Genomic DNA, 22,172 nt, shown 5'->3' with positions numbered 1-22,172 from the left:
ATATATATATATATATATATATATATATATATATATATATTAATTAACAAATGTGAGCAATGCTGACATTTTTAGCGGATATTTTCCACATCTCTCAAAGGGTTAAGGGGCCCAAAATACTAAATATTTAAGGCAGAACCCAGTTCTGCCTTAAATATTGCCCCTATAAAACACTGGGCAAACTCACCAGGACCCTCAGAAATGCCTGCAGCTGTTGTATTTGGGTGTGGATCATAAGTTCTACAGTGGTTAGGTTGACAATGTCTAGGTCAATTCCAGAAGGTTGACATGGGGAAAATTTATATTTCCCCCACGGCACAGTAACACTGTGCCCTCTTTTTGAAACTTCCTGAGGTTCGGGAGCGTCTACAATAAGCGACATGAATTATAAGGGTGCCTGTAAGCAATGTTCCCTCTAATTTTACGAATGCTGTGTGCGGCAAAAGATTTTGGCTGTGCAGATTTGGAAGGAAATTAAAAATTTTGCGCGTCACATATATAACTTGAAAATGACGTTCAGCATTTGTGTTAACTTTACTTCAAAATGATAATAAACATTTAAACATTCAAAACACAGCACACAATGTAGTTAATGGGTGAAACACACATTAATTGAGTCCATAACTGCAAAAAGGGACCACTGCTGCTTTGTGCGCTCTGTTGTAATGTCTGTGCGCACGCTCATCGAGTTGTGTGCGCGCGCACGTGCGCACAGCTTAGAGGGAACACTGCCTGTAAGTACCATCAGACCAACAGCGGAAGTTATCTGTGGTTAAAATAAATGTTTTCAAGAGTAGACATACAGACTCCTATAATCTCTTCTACACAAAGGAAACCACTCATAGAACTAGCCAACGACTCTGCAAATAATACAGATCACAGATCTAAGTAGGATTCTGCTGTACCATATCCTACAATAATAATTACTTTCTATTTTTTTGGCAGGTGACAAAGAATTTCTAAGTTTTTTTGGAACATTTGTGGAAAAATAATAGTCAGTGGAGATCGGATGGTTTTCAGACATCTGTTCCTCGTTATTTTCCATCACAATAAATTAAGTATGTATTGTGTATATAGATAACAAAGCCATTGCATTTGCTGACACGACTGCAATATCTTTCAACCTATCTAGAAATAACATATTTCTACAAATTGTACGGATGGAAGAGAAGTTAAAGAAGTTTGTGGAACAAATCCATATATGTATGTAATCTAGTCAAGATGCATGTGAGGCCTGTTGTGTTCTGGGGGTAGATTTGATCACCGTTGGTCAGGTTCCGAAAGCCACCAGTGATAGTTGGCTTTGGCTGTTTGGGTTTAAAATGGCAACTGGTATAATTGCTAAGCAAGGCTGGTCTATCGTTTATTTCTCTTGTCGTTTAAATCTAAAGCGGTTGACTATCGGTGGATGTGAAACCCCAATCAACGATTAATAAATTTACCTTCAAATGTAGTTGGGGAACTGATTTGTAGTAGTGGTCTCCGAGATACAAGGGTAGTCCTTAATTGTCTATCACAAAGCTGAGAACTGTGCAGCAAATTTGACAAAACTGTGCATATTAGGTTTGGTGCTTTCACACCGCACCTCAACCCTTGTTTGACATTGCAATAACCCGAGATATTTGTGCAATGTAAAAAGGAGTATTAGTTTCCACCAGCAGGGTGTGGACCGTCAATGCCTCTGGCAAGTTACACTGGCTTTTTGGAATGCAGATTACTGGGACAGTGGTAGCATAGGAGGACATCTAGCAGAGCAGGTACCACCACTGTCCATCTGAAATAGGAAAAAATTATTTCCCCTGTGTTGTCCACCACCAGCCATATCCTGTAATCACCATCACATCCCACGATAAATAGGGAAAATATCTAAATCCAGAAAAAATGTTAGATTTAAGGATTTTCTCTCTAGACCCCCTAATACTGTATGGATTGGTTTATTCATACACAGGGACATGGGCCATTGATGTCACAGTAGCTGATACAGTCAGAGGGTTGACATGAAGTAAAGTCTCGGTATACTGTCCAATGTGAGTGGAGGCTCTTGGGGAAATAATATTTAACTTTTTATCGGAGCTACAATACATAGGCTGACTGGCAGTAACCAATGTAACTCTCATGGTTCATTTTGAAAATTTAATTTTATTACTTTTTATTGGTCCTTTAAGATTGAAGCATCACAATTATTCTTGTAGACTGTGAGAGAACATGGAGAGAAACCAGAGCCAGGACTTAGTGGCACCAAACAAAAAAGAGGCAGTGGGTACTAATAACAGGGGCTGCTAGAGGGGCCCGGCCGAGGGCTCAGATGTGCTGCCCCCTCCTCATAAACGTACCATCGGCAATCTTTATGCCATAACACTTTAATAACTTATCTAAACTTATCTAACTTAACACTACAAATAAAGAGACAGACACAAGTGCTGGCGTTTCAAATAATGAATGTCAAATTTATTAATTGACAACTATATATATTAATCTATAGAAGAGGGTGGCGGCCCTAAAGAACGGTCATAGAGAAAAGAGGGGTAAGATGACATCACACCATTCACACATCATTGGTGTTCAACTCTCCCACGCTACCCACTCGGGCAAGTGGTGCATCCCACCCCTGTCCAAGGGGCATGGGCTACAAGCGTATCATTGACGGGAGAGCGCACCTCACTATCCTCATAACACTTCATTTGAACAAGGACCGTTCTTTACCGCCGCCAAGAAAGGATAGAAAAAATAGGGAGGGAGGGTGGGGAAAATCGGACCAGAGTGCAGATCACCTGACTCTCTGGCTATTCCTACACAGGAAACTCCTCCCTACTCCCTAATTGGCTATAGCCGCAGCATCATAGCCTAAACACAAACCACAACCAAAGTGCAGGCATCTCAGACTCCTTCGGTAGTTTATGTCACCTCCAGCTTATTCAGCCATCGGTTTTCTTAAACGTACCATCGGCAATCTTTATGCCATAACACTTTAATAACTTATCTAAACTTATCTAACTTAACACTACAAATAAAGAGACAGACACAAGTGCTGGCGTTTCAAATAATGAATGTCAAATTTATTAATTGACAACTATATATATTAATCTATAGAAGAGGGTGGCGGCCCTAAAGAACGGTCATAGAGAAAAGAGGGGTAAGATGACATCACACCATTCACACATCATTGGTGTTCAACTCTCCCACGCTACCCACTTGGGCAAGTGGTGCATCCCACCCCTGTCCAAGGGGCATGGGCTACAAGCGTATCATTGACGGGAGAGCGCACCCCACTATCCTCATAACAATTCATTTGAACAAGGACCGTTCTTTACCGCCACAAGCCAAGCCTTAGGCTGCAGCACCGCCACCCTAAACGCTCAGCACTTACTAAACAACAACACATCAACTAAAACCTCTAAACAAATCGTCCAGGAATATGGCCATTCCCTCAGGACTCAGATGGACACCGTCCGGCCTATACAGGGAACCCCGCTTATAGGTGATGGAGTCATGCCTGATGACCCCCCCCCTATTAGCCAACAGGTATCGCTGCACCGCAGCATTGACCTTCCTCCGTGCGCTATCTAAGCGGGGCCCTGACCTAGCATTCCTCCAGACTCGCCTAGGAATCATTGAGGACCAAATCAGTTGGCAGCAAGGGAGCGCCTGAGCCACAATATGCAGGTCTCTGATGATAATCGACCGCAGTTCTAAGGCGGTGCATTGGCCTAGATCGTTTCCGCCCAGGTGCAAAATTAGCACCTCAGGGACTCCAAAGTCCCGCACCGACCTTAGCAACAGACCCTGTAGCGCTCCCCAGCGCATGCCTCGCACACCCAACCATCGCACTTTCTGAGCTTTCACTCGCATACTGTCATTCAAACTGCCACATGCCCTCGATGCCCAATGGACAAAAGAGTGTCCCATCACCCACACCGTCTTGGAGTCCCTGCGACCTGAAAGATGCAAACAGGTTAGGACGCATGCCATCAAAATCACACCTCACTTGACAGACCAACCACACTGGAGAAGGCAAAGATAAAGTAAACCGTAACCGACCAGACCTTGAGGCACACTGCACAGAAAACCCCCGGAGTAAACTAACCAGGACGCCATGTCAGATTGGAATTAAGCCGAATTGTGCCCCCGGGGGAAAGTGGACCACCTCAAGACTCCCGCTAAAGTGAGACGAGTACTTATGCGTCCAGTCGATTACGGTCTTGCAGATGGAGAGACAGACCAAACCGAATGTATCTGCGGAACGCTGCTGAGCGCCATCGACCCAGAGACTGTATCTCTGCGTCGGATTGACCCCCAGCAGCAGCAGATGTGGCCGCCCCGATCCGAAAGGAGTGTGTGCCAAACTCCCTTGGATCCAGGCCAAGAGATCCCAGGGCACGTCGCAAAACATGGCAGAACTGGTACTTTGTCAATGAAGAGCCGTCTGCATGCATTAACCATGCCCCGGGGCGGTCAGGACGCAGCAGGGCGTAGGCGCTTGCCATCGCCACTGGGCAAATCCCTTCCACCGGGCACGGTTGCAATGACAGCCATTGGCCTCTCCCAGTCTGATCCGTCTTGGAACGTCTTACCCGGCACCAAACCAAATCGCCCTGTATCAATACATCCTCTAACAACAGAGGAGAAGGTTGATGCCTCGATGGGGCTACCAGCTCGCCGACCCTGAAAGCTCCATGGAATGCCATGGCATATGCCAAGCGAAACAGTCGGACCTCATACTCAGAGTGACATACATCCCAAACTGCCCCCAATAAGGGAGGCAGCAGGGACACGTCAATGGGCCTTCTGCTATCTGGAGCCACAGGGGAAGCGCGCCGCCAGCCCCTCAGGGCCCGAGACACAAGAAAAGACCGACCGGGGTCCGATCTCCCATACAGCGATGAGAAGAACGACACGCCGGCCAACAGCCGTCTCACGGCTGACACAGTCCGCCCTCCGGAGTACAAACTCCACACAAACGCCAGCATGGCGTCGCCAGGGGCCTTACCTTGTTGTGACGCGGACATTCTGAATTGTTCCCATTCCAGCCAGCCAGCTTGGTAACAACGCAGCGTCCTGGGAGCAATAGCCCGCATGGCTAGTTCCTCCATGCCGGCCTGATGACCTGCCAAACATAAGGAGGACACGGCTCACCAACCAAATCCGCTCCCGGAGCTAGGGACCGGAACCTAGCCCAGTCACGCCTGGACAGGGCGTCGGCCACCGAGTTGTCCACCCCGGGAACGTGCCTGGCCACAAAATGCAGGTTAAGCCGCAGACAAACCAATACAAGGCGAGAGAGCAAGCGCACAACAGGCAGAGAAGAAGAGCTCTGTCTGTTGATGGCCTGCACCACCCCCAGGTTATCACACCAGAAGATGATGCAGGCATCACGTAGGCGGTCGCCCCACAGTTCCAGGGCCACCACAATAGGGAACAGCTCCAGCAGAAGCATGTTCCTGGTGAGCCCTTCCAGAGCCCATTCCTCCGGCCAGGTCTCAGCGCACCAAGAGCCGTGCAGGAAGGCTCCAAAGCCGACTCCCCCCGCCGCATCGGTGTATAGCTGCAAGTCCCCGCTGTACCGCGGAGGGCTAGGCCACAGCAACACACCGTTAAAGTCGCGGAGGAAAACTTCCCAAACTCTAGGAAATGGCCCCACCATCCTGCCCAAGTTTACCTCCTTCTCGACCTTCTCCAGGACGACCTGAGGCATGTCGATTGCTGACTTCAGGTTTCTCGGAGACCCGGACGCCACCTCCCCTTGAATGGGGAGGAGGAATCCTTGCGAGAAACCCGCGGCCAGAAACCGCGCTTCCTCCCGGAGGGGATAACGCCCCAGCCAACTGGCTAGGCGGTCGCCCCTCACCGGAGACGGGGCCTTACTGAGGAGGAGCAGGGGCTGGGTTGGCCCCGGCATTTTGCCTGGGCGCCCCCCCAGCCTGCTTGCCACGCGTGCACTCCTTAACCGGGTGTCCTCCCCAGCACTTTGAGCATTGGTGACGAAACTTACAGCGGGAACCCGCTGCGCATCCTGCCCCGTTGTAAGCGAAACATCTGCCCGCCGACTGCCCCCCTCCAGAGCCCCCACGAAAGGACGAGGGGGCCCTGCGCGGGGCTGACGCAGGTGTAGGGGCCGCCGGAGCCGGGGTGGCGGAGGTCGAAACCGACGGTTTCTTACCCATCCACACCTCGACATCCTTAGCGCCAAGGGCCATGATCTCACAACCCGACTGCTTCCGTCGGAATTGCTCGTCATAAGCCCGCCAGACGTTCTCGCCGTCGTCCATATACATGGCGTGCATCATATGGATGTATCTAATAACATTCATATGCTCCTGGGGTCTGGTCTCCAAGTAGCATGCAGCAAACATGAACAGCCCCACTTGCCATCTCTGATACGTGCAGTAGGCCGCCTCGCCAATCCCCCCTTTACGCTTCGCCTCGCGATAGTCCTTCTCATCTTGCGCAGTCATGGTAAAGAAGCTGACGTATCTGCCCTCCCTTATCCTATCCCTTACGCTGTGCCTGAGGCCTCTTAGTACTGCCGTATTCTCGCAGTGGACCACCTGCCCCCTAGGGAACAACGGGGAGCCCGAGTCGCCACTGGAGGACTGCGAGCGCCTCCGGTGTCTCCTGGAGCGTCTGCGCCTGTGCCTGGATCTGCGTCCCCCCTCCTCGCCGGAGGTAACCGACTCTGACCCCGAGGAGGAGGATGTACGGGAATACCTGCGCCTGCGCTTCTTGCGTGCTCTGGCTGACCCACCTGACACAGCTCCCGCTGTAGCCGCACCTGCTGTTCCGGAAGGACCAGCCACCTCTGACGGCCCGGCAATGGCCCCTTCTGCCTGGTGCTGCGACGGTGTCGGCAAGACTGTGTCCCTTGGTGGTGTGGAAGCCATCCTCGCGAAAGGCGTGCCCAGAGCTGCCAGCACGTGCGCCGCAGGGTCCCGGTTAGAAAGAACAGAAGGGAGGACAGCAGTAGATTGATTCCCAGACCCTGACTGTACAGGTTGCTGACCCGCCCGCGGCGTCAGCATCGCTACCAGCTGCCGCACCACCGCCATATCCACCTCTGTGGAGGGTGCCTGCGCAACTCCAGGGGACACTGTCTCTGCAGCCGTGGCTGAAATAGCCTGCGCTGCCTGTGAGAGCCTGACGCGCTGGGATAGCAAGCGCGCCCTAGAGAGCCACCCGCTCCTTGCCCTCCTTAAGGGAGTCATGGGGGACCCCGTGGAGGGGTGGCCCTGCGTGGGCAAAGTAGGCTGGGCAGGCTGGGCAGCAGAATCCCTGGGCTGTGTCCCAGAACCCGCAGCTCGCGTCCGGCGGCCATCTTGGACAGGCGCGGATGCACCTGTGCCTGCTGCTGCGGGACCCTGGGACCGCGTGCGCCTGCCCCGCTGACTACCTCCGCCGGGGGTGCCTCCGCTACCCCGGGCGGGAGCGCTACTCGCTCTGTTAGCATGCTGCCTGGCGCCGCGCGCCACCGCGTCATCAGCCGATGACGCGGACTTCGCGCCCCGCCGCAGTGTACCCGCTCTCGCCGCCGCTCTGCCTCCCCGCCCGGCCTGCGTGACGCTGGCCGTTGGGGGAGCAGAGGGGGAGCCGGGCTGTGCAAAACTGGAGGGAGGGTGGATGGTTCTCCGCGGGCGCGGCATGGCTAGGCCGGGCAGCAGCAGCGCTACACTATCTGGCCCAAATCCCCCAAGGAGCAGCTGGAATGAAAGAGAGAGAGAGGTACAGTTCTGGCCAGGTACATCGTGGTTTACAACGCGCTTTTGAGGGCTCTGACTCGCGAGTTGCAGATCGCGTTATGTCCTGCGTTATGTACCACGCCATGCAATACATAGTTTAACCACTGGGTGACTAATGCTCCACGTCAAGACTTTACGCTACGGATTTTTGCTAACCAGCCACTTTTCACTAGGGATTTTGTCCTTACTTTACGGACAGAGTATTTTGTATTTATTCGCAGACGCAGCTACGTACGGTCATTTATGTAATTGGTACAGAAGCCATGCTAACCTTTGCTATTGCTAGATGACTACTTAAATTATTGGAGGACCTACAGTATCATACAGTACTTTACACTACGGATTTTGTCCTTACTTTACGGACAGAGTTATTTTCTTTTATTCGCAGCCGCAGTGACGTACAGTACTGGATGGTCATAAACTGTATTTGATTGGTGCAGAAGCCATGCTAACCATCTGCCTGCAGTCAAATCACAGGCAATAGTGGCCTAGCGGGTAAAGGCATGGCTTCTCTATCTCAGTATTAGTAGATCGATCCTCAGTTTGTTACATTACTGTATATTTTTTATTTTTTAAACGTTCTTTTTTTTTTTTTTAAACTAATACAGGTACTGTAGTTACAGTAGTTGGTGCTTATCAAATTCTTTCGGACTTTTCCACAAACAAAAATTCACAATGGCAGGCCTCCATGTACACGATAGTTAATACCCATACTGTACATACTGCGCTACAGAGAACGGTTTTTTTCGCAAAATAAATTTAGCTTTTCAGGTAAAACTCCTTGCCTTGAGGACCGTGTTTCGGGATAAAATTCGCTAACCTTTGCTAACCAGTCACTTTTCACTACGGATCTTGTCCTTAGTTTACGGACAGTTTGTACAGTATTTATTCGCAGAAGCAGCTACGTACGGTCATTTATGTAATTGGTACAGAAGCCATGCTAACCTTTGCTATTGCTGGATGACTACTTAAAACATTATTTGAGGACCTACAGTATCATACTTTACACTACGGATTTTGTCCTTAATTTACGGACAGAGTTATTTTCTTTTATTCGCAGCCACAGTGACGTACTGGATGGTCATGAACTGTATGTGATTGGTGCAGAAGCCATGCTAACCATCTGCCAGCAGTAAAATCACAGGCAATAGTGGCCTAGCGGGTAGAGGCACGGCTTCACTATCTCAGTATCAGTAGTTCGATCCTCAGTTGGTTACATTATATTTTTATTTTTGAAACGTTCTTTTTTCTGTAGCTGAATTTATGCTGGCAGAGACAAAGGAAATCCTTCATGAAGCTGATAGGTGCATTTGAATTATGTACAATTACCAGCATAACAAAAAGGCAGACTGCAATTAACATATGACTGCAATCAACATCTTATTGTCTGAGGTGTCGGTCTGTGTCTGAGTTTGGAGAAATCTATTGTTGCGAAAAAAAACGTTCTCTGTAGCGCAGTACAGTATGGGTATTAACTATCGTGTACATGGATGCCTGCCATTGTGAATTTTTGTTTGTGGAAAAGTCCGAAAGAATTTGATACAGTAAGCACCAACTATTGTAACTACAGTACAGTACCTGTATTGGTTTAAAAAAAAAAAAAAAAGAACGTTTCAAAAATAAAAATATAATGTAACCAACTGAGGATCGAACTACTGATACTGAGATAGTGAAGCCGTGCCTCTACCCGCTAGGCCACTATTGCCTGTGATTTTACTGCTGGCAGATGGTTAGCATGGCTTCTGCACCAATCACATACAGTTCATGACCATCCAGTACGTCACTGCGGCTGCGAATAAAAGAAAATAACTCTGTCCGTAAATTAAGGACAAAATTCGTAGTGTAAAGTATGATACTGTAGGTCCTCAAATAATGTTTTAAGTAGTCATCCAGCAATAGCAAAGGTTAGCATGGCTTCTGTACCAATTACATAAATGACCATACGTAGCTGCTTCTGCGAATAAATACTGTACAAACTGTCCGTAAACTAAGGACAAGATCCGTAGTGAAAAGTGACTGGTTAGCAAAGGTTAGCGAATTTTATCCCGAAACACGGTCCTCAAGGCAAGGAGTTTTACCTGAAAAGCTAAATTTATTTTGCGAAAAAAACCGTTCTCTGTAGCGCAGTATGTACAGTATGGGTATTAACTATCGTGTACATGGAGGCCTGCCATTGTGAATTTTTGTTTGTGGAAAAGTCCGAAAGAATTTGATAAGCACCAACTACTGTAACTACAGTACCTGTATTAGTTTAAAAAAAAAAAAAAGAACGTTTAAAAAATAAAAATATACAGTAATGTAACAAACTGAGGATCGATCTACTAATACTGAGATAGAGAAGCCATGCCTTTACCCGCTAGGCCACTATTGCCTGTGATTTGACTGCAGGCAGATGGTTAGCATGGCTTCTGCACCAATCAAATACAGTTTATGACCATCCAGTACTGTACGTCACTGCGGCTGCGAATAAAAGAAAATAACTCTGTCCGTAAAGTAAGGACAAAATCCGTAGTGTAAAGTACTGTATGATACTGTAGGTCCTCCAATAATTTAAGTAGTCATCTAGCAATAGCAAAGGTTAGCATGGCTTCTGTACCAATTACATAAATGACCGTACGTAGCTGCTTCTGCGAATAAATACTGTACAAACTGTCCGTAAAGTAAGGACAAAATCCGTAGTGAAAAGTCGTGGCGGCCACTGTTTTGTAGAAGAGATTTTTACGCATGTGCTGTACTGTTTGGGAAAAGTGACATCTGGTGGTCAATGAGTGTAAGTGCAGGTTACATTTACAAGATTACGTTACGTTATAACGCAATCTATAACGGGACTATAGCGCAAGGAGCAGGCGCGATCCAGGCGCGATTTGCATGGCGCACTTTATGCGCAACGCAGCCAATGTGTACCTGGCCAGAACTGTAGGTGCAAAAGGAAATGATAGAGAAGTATGCTTGACAGCAGAGGAATAAGTAGCGATGAAAGAGGAATAAGTACAGGAGAGAGTCTGAAACCAACCTGCTCCTTGGAAAATCGGACCAGAGTGCAGATCACCTGACTCTCTGGCTATTCCTACACAGGAAACTCCTCCCTACTCCCTAATTGGCTATAGCCGCAGCATCATAGCCTAAACACAAACCACAACCAAAGTGCAGGCATCTCAGACTCCTTCGGTAGTTTATGTCACCTCCAGCTTATTCAGCCATCGGTTTTCTTTTTCTGGAGTTTTGCTGTGGCCGGCTGTGGCGTAACTACAAAGCCACCCCCCCCCTGCTGGATTCTTGCTGCCCCTCACCCCTTAACCTGGAATCTGGGCCGCCTCCCCCCCAAAAAAAATGTAGGCCCCCCAGCCCTGCCTTACCCCTCTGCTTGCCACCACTGCCGTTGGGTCTGTGGCTGGGACCCACAGATCTACTTGTCTGCGGTCCCGGTGCTCCTCCTGGACTGGCTCCTAATGAAAATGGCTGCCTCTAACAGCAGATATTTATTAAGGTGTCTGCTTCACATTTTGTGAAGGTCATTTTTCATGAAGAGGCATAGCAGAAGCCTCTAGGCGTGCCGGGGACGGTGCAGACAAGTAGATCCCAGCAGCGACAAGCAGGGTGGGGAGCTAAGCCAGGTCCTGGCAGCAATGCAGCGATAACCTAGCAGACCCCCGATGCCCTGACTTAGCCAGTGCTCCCCTCCACAATAGCCCCTATTGTTACACCACTGGTTCCCAGTGAAATCTTAGGGAAGATGGCGGTGCATATTGGAAGCAAAGACTATGCTACTGTAACTAGTGGCAAGTGTCATCTTCCCACTCCAAATTATGAGCGGTTACAATGCTCATTATCCTTATGTAACAGATTTATTTAAAAATTTCAATAATTTTAATGATTTTAAAAATAATAATAAAACATTAACTGATAATTGTATCTGACCACATAATAATATGGTACCAGTAGAGAATTCTGGAGCACAGATATTCTAACTGTTCAGTACATCAGCATATGGGGCCCATAGATTTAGGGGGCCTTGGAGCCAGGACTTAGGAGACAGACTGCATGTATTACAAGATCCGACTGAGGATGCTATATCGGATCACCATCGCAACTCTATTGCGACCAGAGGATGCTACACATGATGGCAGCAATGGTAGAGAACCATTGCAAGATGTCAGCATACAACGAATCTGGGCCCAGCAAGCCTAGATAATGGGGGTGACACCCGCTCCATCTCCAAAATGCTGCAGCCTGTCAATGGAATAGCATCCCAGCAGAGGTGGTAGAAGCTAGGATAGAAGAGCAATATAAACACGCTTGGGATAGGCATAAGGATATTTTTACAAAGACCTAAGGATCAAGTAGGTTTGTGGTTACAAAAAGGCAACAAAAAAGGGGCATCTAGGTTAGCCAAGTCTTTCTTATCTTCCATCAAATTCTATGTATCTATGTGGATGGAGGGCACTGTGTGGCAGATTGTGAACTGGTGGCACTACAATGTGGCATGAAATAAATTGGGGCTACTGTTGGTATAATGTGAATAAGGGTATTATTACTGGACATAAACAAAACTACTGTAGATCTCTACTTTTAGGTATAATATTAACAGGGAAACTGATATACTTTATAAAATGCACTTTAGAACTTCTATCGGGCATAGAATGGACAACCGATTTGGCGAGAGGTGTTTCTCTTGAAGCAATGGGACAGAAACCCCTTCAAAATGTTGTCATAGGGCCCTAAAAGTTTGGGCTACACCCGTGGTCCTGGAAAATGTAACTATTGTAGCTCCATATCTTCAATATTAGGTCATTTCTACCTGTCTTACTGTGACTTGAATCTGATTCTGTGCAAAAAAAAGTCTAAATGAAGGGTTTATCACAGACAATGAATCCATCAGAAACGGAGACAGATATGTGTTGTATTAAGGATGTTTGGAAAGTCCTATAAAAAACATTTGCATTGAGGGTAGGGATGGCCAATGGTCACCGATTAAAGGAATCATCAATGAGTGGCATTCAATGGTGAAGGTTCTAGCAAATGATAAAGGAGGTCCGAGTGGAGAAGCTCCCATACTTAACTGTACATGTGCAATGTTTAGCGGAATTTCATTGAGTCGCTGGCTTGGCATAGGCTGGTAATAGCTGGTAATTGGGGCCTAAGCTGTTATTTTTGAAATACAAACATAATTCATTTACAGTCCATGATGCACCTTTTACTTCTCACTGGTGTCTATCGCCTAAATACACAGAACTAGACGCCGGTGGGTTAAATGTGCAGACTAGGCCAATGCTAAGTAACATGATGTATCTTCATTAAATCAATTTCTTTTACGCAATTACATATTCCCATATTCCTAATAATGAGAGATAAAAGCAGACCACTGTCATTGTGAAAGTCAACTTTCCCATGTCTGCTGCATAGTTCTGGCATGTTTCTGCTTTGCTTGGGGAGCGTCCTTGCAACCTCCAGGGAGCTGGGAATTGGCAAGGCTGGCACTGTCTGTAGCTAAGATATGGCCTTTAATTAAAAAACAAAATCACTTACAGACACAGCTTGCAGATATATGCAGCAAACAGCGACTTGTTTCCCCTTATTGATATCGCCATTGCACCAGGAGCAATGTTATAATTGACACTTCCCAGTTATTCGATGCTGCTGTTATCGTGGATGTCAGCAGCTCAACAGTATAAGGTGGAAGAGCATCAGCATTTTCCTGAACTTGCTGTCTATGTACGTATATGCACATATGCCATTGTGCCTGCTCTCAAAGGTTGTTCAAACCTTATGGCAGGAGCACTTATGTCTGCAGTACCATTGAGAGGCTGATACAGTATATGCAGATTGGCCTCATACTGTGCTTACTTATATTTAGAGAGGCAGGAACGCTACAAGAGACGAGGAAATTCATGTTACAACTTTGAGAGGGCGTGTCACCCTCTGACTGAAGGGCGTGTCTAGCTCTACATATGGGCGTGTCTATGCTTAAATGCTTGTTGTTGCGAGTTATTTCTATATTAGTAACAATATATTTTGATACCTGCAATATGGGGGTTCTCTGTTCTTCTTAATGTGATTCCTACAGTATGCAATAAATTCCAAATGCAATTTGACCTTATGTGAATGCATCCCTAAGCATATAAGTCGTTTTTGATGTATTAGATGTTAAGAGAACCACCTGCAACTGCACACCCCCCAACTTTCCAAGTAACTAATGCACCCAAAAAGGAGGTGGGGCACTGAGTGAATGGGGTGTGCCCATCCTGAGCAGCCCCCCGGGTGACCTCTCCGCATTGCTAGATGCCGCAAGCATGCGCCGCTGCATCTATTTAGTGATCAGTGCCTGCTTTGCAGAGCAGCGGTAATCACAGCCTCTCCCAACCTGGCTCCAGGCCGTAGGACATTGCAACCCGCAGGTGGGACAGTCTAGAAATCTAGTAATCGGGACAGTTGGGAGGTATGAAATCGTACTGTTAATAATGAAATTCTTAAATAAGACAGAATGCAGAAGAAAAATTGATTATAAAGATATTAAAAAACATAAAATCTTGATAATTATAATATGCTGGAAATGATCATAATAATTTTTTGTTTCTTGTTTCTGGGTTGGGGGTTCCGAGAAATACTATCTCAGGGTCTATATAGCTTGTTGTATTATTAATAAATTTGAGAACTTTTTTGCAAATGTAACTTTCTAACATTATACAATTCTGTGTTTTGTCCTGTTTTTCTTATCTGACTTTTGGATTTCATTTCAGTTTGTGGCCCCTTCCCGTTCATTGTGAGACGGGTAAGTTCTCCGCCCCAGAGAAGTGCTGTATATATATCTTATTGTGGTCGATTATTGAGCCTGTTTCATGTACTTTATTTGAAGGTGTATTATTTTATTAATCTTATGGTTTATATATTGTTATACATAATACATAGAGTATTAATCAAAATATGCATCCAATATACAGGTTGAGTATCCCGTATCCGAGTATCCGTTATCCGAATTATTCCGAAAACCATACATTCCAGAAAGTGAATAAAAAATATTTTTTTTGCTAAAAACTCACTGGGGACATTTGTAACAGCACTACTGGTGACATGATATGTAACTTGCACTATATATGTGCAAGAAAATGATTGCTTGGCATTCAAATTCAATATCTGAGATAGTACACAAATTTTGTTTCATGTTTTGAAACCTTGTTTTTTGAACAAATAAAATATATTTGTGTGTATTTTATGTGGTAATAAAATATATTTGTGTGTATTGTATGTGTTTATACAGCATACATGCAAGATACTTCAAAATACATAATTGAAATATAAAAATATTCCGAAATACGGAATAATCCGTTATCCAAAATTCTCCTGGTCCCGAGCATTTTGGATACGGGATACTCAACCTGTATTACCATTGCCTGCTTATTGATGTTTAACTAGAGACTGATCCAATGTTATTATCATTATGATTGCGTGTTTTAGAAATCCATAGCTTCCTTATTTCAGGTCTTTGTATCATCAATTAACCATACTTGAAAACAAGATGGAGGCCCAAGTCACACTAGGTGATAGTGGGCCAAGTGCGCCTGACAGGAGTTGTAATTTCCAGCTGCTGCTCTGGGACAGGATAGTAAGTCCTGTACTGAACCCCTCCTTTTTTTGCTATTTAACCATACTTGCCTACCATCCCGGAATGGCCGGGAGGGTCCCGCAAATCGGGTCCCCCTCCCGGCCCCCGGGAAGGTGGGCAAGTCTCCCACATTCTAACCACAGCCCCTATTCCCCCCTCCCCGCGGTATAAATTTCCGAATTTCACGGGTCCGCGGGGAGGGGGTGGGGCTAAATGACGTGAATCGCATAATTCTGCGTCATTTTATCCCCTCCCCCACCCACGGACCCGCGAATTAATGAGGCTGCCAGTCATGGGGGCGGGGCTTAGTGACATCAGCCTCACCCCGCCCCCCAAAACGAAGCCTCGTCCAGCCCCCCTTCAATTTAAAAAAGTCGGCAAATATGCATCGAACACAATAATGCAACATAAACATAAGGCTACAGTACTGTCTTATTCAATGATCAAAGTGTGCCGGCATACGCCGCTATGCCACACCGGCACCTCAAGCACTGATAGTTGTTTACTTTCCTTGACCCGCGGAACCCCCCCTACCCCCACTCTACTCCACAAAGCTGGCAGCAGTTTCTCTACATTACACCCGTACGCCATAGCATAGACACTAAAACCCTATAAAATATCCATAACCCCCATTGGTCTAACCGCCAGACAATAAATGTTCTACATGAGTGTTATTACTAATTATCATTACTGTTGTAATTGTCTATTTTATATAATTGACATAAAAATGTAGCGTTAATGTGAGTTTCTTACAGGTGAGGATGTTATTCGTAACTGGTTCTCCAAATCTTGCACCTTATATTTCAGTTCCGTGTTTTCGGTCTCAAGCTCCTGAATCTGCAACACAAACACACAACACGTTACAAACGTCACACACCTTTACAGTAACTACAGTGTAATGTCCAGTACACACGGTTTCAATTTTATCTAGCTCCCAATTCCAATTTGCATATATAGGAAGAATGTAATAAAAAACCAATTGAAATCGAACAGTTTACAGACGCATTTGATCCCGGTTCGATCCCGATGCGAGGCCCCGCAGGGTCGGGCTACAGGGGGGCAGTTAGGGTTAGGCAGGGAGAGTTAGGCTTAGGGGTTAGGGAGGACAGTTAGAATGCTTACCACCCAGGTGTCGGGATTCTGCTGTCAGTCTTCCTACCACCAGCATCCCGACAGTGTCCCGATAAAACATATAGACCTAAGGCAGGCATGTCCAAACTATGGCCCTCCAGCTGTTGTGAAACCACACGTCCCATCATGCCTTGCTACAATTTTGCTATTATCGAATGCTAAAACTATGGCAAGGCATGCTGGGATGTGTAGTTTGACAACAGCTGGGGGACATAGTTTGGGCATGCCTTACCTAAGAGTTTATAGAATAGGAGGCCAACCTTGATAGTTCGCCAGGGGCCCCCCACGCCTGTAGCTAGGCCGCAGCTCCTAGGATGTATGCCAGATATAATAATCTCATTTGTTACCATTAACGTGATTAGTTCTGCATACCTCCCAACTTTGGCACTTTAGCAGGCGGGACGCTGCTGCTGCGCGCCGCAGGCGCGCCCAAATTTTCGGGGGCGTGGCCTAATTTGGGGGTGTGGCCAATGTCATGAACCATCATTTGGGCACCCCCGCACCTGGATCATGAGGGGGTAGACACCCCAAAATTCCTAAATACAGCCCAGAGACACAGACACCCTCTTAGCTGAATTCATAGACTGCAACCTCCTGGGAGCCGTGCCTCTCACACTAATGGAGCTATCCACAGGACTGTGTGTTCTATAGTAATAAAATGTGACTTTATTAGATACCAGTTGTTTCGGGAAGTAGTCCCTTGTTCTTATAAGTGTTGTGCCTATCAGGGCATATGCCCCTGAGCCTGATAGATGTCTGTCTCCGTAATGTACTGTTTATTGCATGTGTGCAATTTCCTGCCATCCAGTGTGTGAGTGATACATGGGAAAGCCAGGACTGACCCCCCCTCTCCCCCTGCACAGGAAGCAGCAATCAGCTGAGGGGGCTGTGACATCACAAATGACTACAAGGGGTTAACATGGCTCATTATACAATCCCAAAGTGGACATTTTCCTTATCAGCATAATTACCTGGCCTTTGTTCTAAGGGCAGTCATTGCAGACTACATGTCTCCAAAACCACAGGGGGTCTCCACATAGCTCTGAGACACCTTCTAAAGAGCAGGATTGAAATCCCTCCAATCAGGACACTCCGTGAGGTCACCAGGGGAGCGGAGCATTCTGGGAGGATGGAAGTTTTGAAGAGGGCACGCACCAGGGGTGGGTGTTGTTGTTGAGTTTGAGAGACTGCAGAGAGAGGCGGCTGCCAGGAACCAAGCCTGTCCGCCTGGTGCTGGTAGATGGGGACACAGCCAAGCATACTGCCCCACCAGAGCATCACAGGTGCCTGGCTTAAGTGTGCCAGCAGGAGCTGGGTGACTTTTGCAGGGTGCCCTACTCCCAGGAGTAGTGATTGGCGCAGGCCAAGATCAGCAGGACACCATCATCGCCCTCCCAGCAACCAACATCCAGCAGACGCAAGTATTCCCTGAGGTGGATATTCCCGGTATAGGGGCAGGGGTTCTTGCTTTGTGTGGTTCTAGTCATATTGGTCTATTCATAACTGTGTTTAATGTTAATGCTACCTGTATATATATGTACATAGTGTGGTTACGGTTTACATGTTTATTTAGTCTCTATGTAATAAAGGTTCCGTTGGACCTTGCTATTGCGTGCTTTCTGTGTGATCGCAGAATCGTGTGTGGCCCCAGGACCCGTGCAAAGCTCTAAACGCTGCCTTTCTCAAGGCGGAAAATACATGAGGCAAAAGTAATGCACATTATGAGCCTGGGGTCGTCACAATTGGTGGCAGCGGTGGGATCACACAGGCCCGACGTCCGGGCAGAGCCAGGGGTCCGTATCGGTATGCGGCCAAGCTCTAAAGGCGCAATAGTCCGTAACCCAGTAGTATAGAACCACACAGAGCAGAGCTCTTATAAACCTAGCTGGAACACCGGGGAGGAAGAAAAAGGTTCCTGTGCGAGGGCATTACGCGAGGGAAGAATTCCGCTTAAGTGCCTGCTTGTCCAGGGGACTTTCCCTGCAAGCGTGAGAACGGTGGAGTGTGCCGTGGCCCAGAAACGGAAGCTGAAGTGAGGGGGTTCAGCAAGTGACGCTGGCCAAGCCCTACTAGTGCAGCACGTTTGGAGAATGGGGCCAGGAAAAGGACAGAAACGTCTAAAGAGAGGCAAGAGGTGCCCACAGTTGCCCAGAGCAGTGAGGCTCATAGATGAGGAATCGTCATGGAGTCGTCTGGCTGAGGAATGGGACCTGAGCAGTCCATCCACGCTGATGCAGCCCCTCTGGGAGGATTGGGAAGCAGCATATCGGTGGATTAATGTATGGACAGGAGCTACTACAGAGGAGAAAGCAGCTTACCTGACCGATGAATTTGAGCAGTATGTATTTGAGGCTGCTGCAGGGAACCTGCTGCATACGGTGGCGTGGAAGGCTTTTGTCACAGAAGTAAGTAACGCCACGCATCAGCTAATGCACAGAAGCCGGGTCGCTGAGGCCAGCGTGCCAGCACCGGGTAAAGTGGGTCCTGGGAAGGAGCCCGCGAAGAGAACTCAAAGGGAGGAGGAGTTGATGGTGCCACCGGGGTGGATGACCGAGGGGTCCACTACCGAGATCCCAGGGGGGGAGGCGGAGGATCTGTGGCCTGCAGAATCTGGAGCTCCATTAGCAAGAATGAGTCTGGAGGACCTAATTGCGGAATGGAGGCTACGATGCAGCACACCCCCTGAAGGCCGCTCACACTGCACTCTTATTCGATGGGTGTACGAGCAGCAAGAGGACCCGCTACATGCGTTCAGCGCGTATAGAAACTGGGTCCTGTGTCCAGGGGAACTGAGAAGTGTCCAGGAGCAGTTGCAGTGTCTCCTGCATTGCTATGAGAATGCAGAGAGAGTCGCCCTAGCACAGGGGCAGCTGAATTCTCCAGAGTGGCTGGACCAGTGTCAGAGGGTAGAGGCAGAGGAACGTCGGCTGCTGCAGCTTGTGCATCCGCACAGAGACACTGAACTAAATTCCCCTCTGACACCGGGAGAAATCACAGAACTGTTCCCATTCAGCGAGTTGGGAAATGAGGAACGAGCTGTGGAGTGTCCCTGCGATATCGCACCAGGGACCTGGGACTCTAAAGGAGCCCTATCATCATGGACTGTGATTGTGGCAGATGGATATCGGGAAGAGGATATTTATTCCCCCTGCATTGTGCCAAGTAGTGTGGCAGAGCTGGGCACTGTGGCCCCACATGGTGATGATGGACTGGTGCACACGGAGCCCGTGATAGATGGAGCAGTGCCAGTATACAGTGCAGGGGCTGCCCCAGAGAATAGCCCCAGAGCAGAGCAGACCTCGGAGGCTGGGGCTGTGATTGCTGAGTCCTCGCCACAGGAGGTACAAAGCAGTGGTCAGCCACTGCTCCAAGCAGCTAGCCAAAGGATGGGGGTGCACCCAAAAATGGCACCCCAGGAAGAATGGCAGTACATCTTCCCTTTTGCAGATGTGGGAGATGGAGACTTTGAAACTAGCGGCCAGGGGGTCTGCAATGATTGTGCCCCAGCCGAGGGGGCAGTAATTCTCCCTTACAGGACCACCAGCGGCCCAGCGAATGAGGGCATCTTGCCACAGGATCCCCAGCATATTCAGCAGGGGGAGATGGAAGAAAATGTGTCTGGTGTGTGCTCCGCCGCTCCACCCCCCCAGGAGGATTATCCAGGACTGTTCCCACTTAGCCATCAGAGCCAGGAGGATCTGAAGTTAAAAGGCAGGTACGTGACCGGGGTGCCAGAGCAGGGAGTAGAGGCTGGGGTGCAGCGCTACTGTGAGTCCCCTGCAAGAGTGACTAACTGTAATTATGTGCCCGGGGAGCCACTGCAGCAAACAGGCAGCCAAGCAAGCAAACATGGAGGGGATGGTCAGAGGCATAGCTCATCACCCCCCTGCGCCTCAGAGGAAGACACCTCACTACCCAGCATGGCACGAGCAAGAGAATGTGAGTTTGCACCTGGGGCTGTAAGGGAGATGCCAGCAGTGCTGCCGTACAATGCCACCCCACCAGTCCCTCTCATAGCCAGGCTGGGGAAGCAGTGCACCCTGGGGAAGATGGAAGTTTGCCCAGGGGAGGCCCAGCAGTTGTTGTTCCAAGGGCTGGGGGAGGTGTTCGACCCAAAGGGGGAAGCTTTTGAGGGAAGAGCAGGAGAAGGATTGCGGATACCCCCTGCTCTTCTGCAGCCATGGGGTGGAGGAGAATTCCCTGGGCCACTGCCTATTGCTAGGGGCAGGTGGGGGCAGAGTGTGCTGAGGCCCTGCGAGGTGGATGAACAGACAGGGATGGAAGGTTGCCCAGTGGAGGCCCAACAGTTTCCGGGGCTGGGGGAGGTTTCCGACCCAAGTGGGGTGGATGTGAAGGCGTTGGAGGGAGGAACATTGTCGGTACCTACCACTCCTCTACAGCCAACATCAGCACTGTTGTTGAGAGCGGCCAGGTTCCATGATGCTGGTCTGAGTGTGCAGATCAAGCCCCTCCCAGTTGCGCCAGAGGCGGAGGGAGGAGGAACAACCAAAAGGGAAGGCGAGGAGGAAAGCTTTCCACATGACAGGGGAAAACCCGGTCACGGGGATGCGGGAAGGTGTGTTACAAATGGTAAACTGCTGACCTCAGACCCCACTCACCCGGACCAGGAGCCGGTCCTCCCCAAGGGTAACATATGCACACCTTGGGGTGACCCAGGCGGGAAAGGGGTGATGTCGGCCCAGGCCACAGGGGTAGTGGTTATACCTGACCCGCAGCCCCTGGGACGATTCGCCAAACCCAAGAGGAAGAAGGAACGCCCAAAGGGTTGTGGGTTGTCCCGACAGGATGAGCGGGATCATGCCCGCATGCGATCTCTGGGCCCGGTCATCCTGACTGGCTCCGATCGCGGAGCTAGCCCCTCTGACCGGATTTAGGAAGGGGGAGGTGTGTCATGAACCATCATTTGGGCACCCCCGCACCTGGATCATGAGGGGGTAGACACCCCAAAATTCCTAAATACAGCCCAGAGACACAGACACCCTCTTAGCTGAATTCATAGACTGCAACCTCCTGGGAGCCGTGCCTCTCACACTAATGGAGCTATCCACAGGACTGTGTGTTCTATAGTAATAAAATGTGACTTTATTAGATACCAGTTGTTTCGGGAAGTAGTCCCTTGTTCTTATAAGTGTTGTGCCTATCAGGGCATATGCCCCTGAGCCTGATAGATGTCTGTCTCCGTAATGTACTGTTTATTGCATGTGTGCAATTTCCTGCCATCCAGTGTGTGAGTGATACATGGGAAAGCCAGGACTGACCCCCCCTCTCCCCCTGCACAGGAAGCAGCAATCAGCTGAGGGGGCTGTGACATCACAAATGACTACAAGGGGTTAACATGGCTCATTATACAATCCCAAAGTGGACATTTTCCTTATCAGCATAATTACCTGGCCTTTGTTCTAAGGGCAGTCATTGCAGACTACATGTCTCCAAAACCACAGGGGGTCTCCACATAGCTCTGAGACACCTTCTAAAGAGCAGGATTGAAATCCCTCCAATCAGGACACTCCGTGAGGTCACCAGGGGAGCGGAGCATTCTGGGAGGATGGAAGTTTTGAAGAGGGCACGCACCAGGGGTGGGTGTTGTTGTTGAGTTTGAGAGACTGCAGAGAGAGGCGGCTGCCAGGAACCAAGCCTGTCCGCCTGGTGCTGGTAGATGGGGACACAGCCAAGCATACTGCCCCACCAGA

At 48.5% G+C, this 22,172-nt stretch overlaps 1 protein-coding gene across 7 annotated transcripts in view; it reads right to left on the bottom strand.

Annotated features, from left to right (window-relative positions):
- GULP1 (GULP PTB domain containing engulfment adaptor 1) overlaps positions 1–22,172 on the bottom strand; it is a 228,484-nt gene that overhangs the window by 21,543 nt on the left and 184,769 nt on the right. For all 7 annotated transcript variants that reach the window (XM_083154251.1, XM_083154252.1, XM_083154247.1 and 4 more), the window contains one exon: positions 16,084–16,167. In XM_083154251.1, coding sequence (XP_083010377.1) covers positions 16,084–16,167 — 84 coding nt within the window. The remainder of the gene's footprint in view (positions 1–16,083; positions 16,168–22,172) is intronic.

This window comes from Crinia signifera, chromosome 7 (assembly GCF_055691185.1).
Source record: "Crinia signifera chromosome 7, ASM5569118v1, whole genome shotgun sequence".
Lineage (NCBI taxonomy): Eukaryota > Metazoa > Chordata > Amphibia > Anura > Myobatrachidae > Crinia > Crinia signifera.
This window is presented reverse-complemented; position numbering and strand designations above follow the sequence as displayed.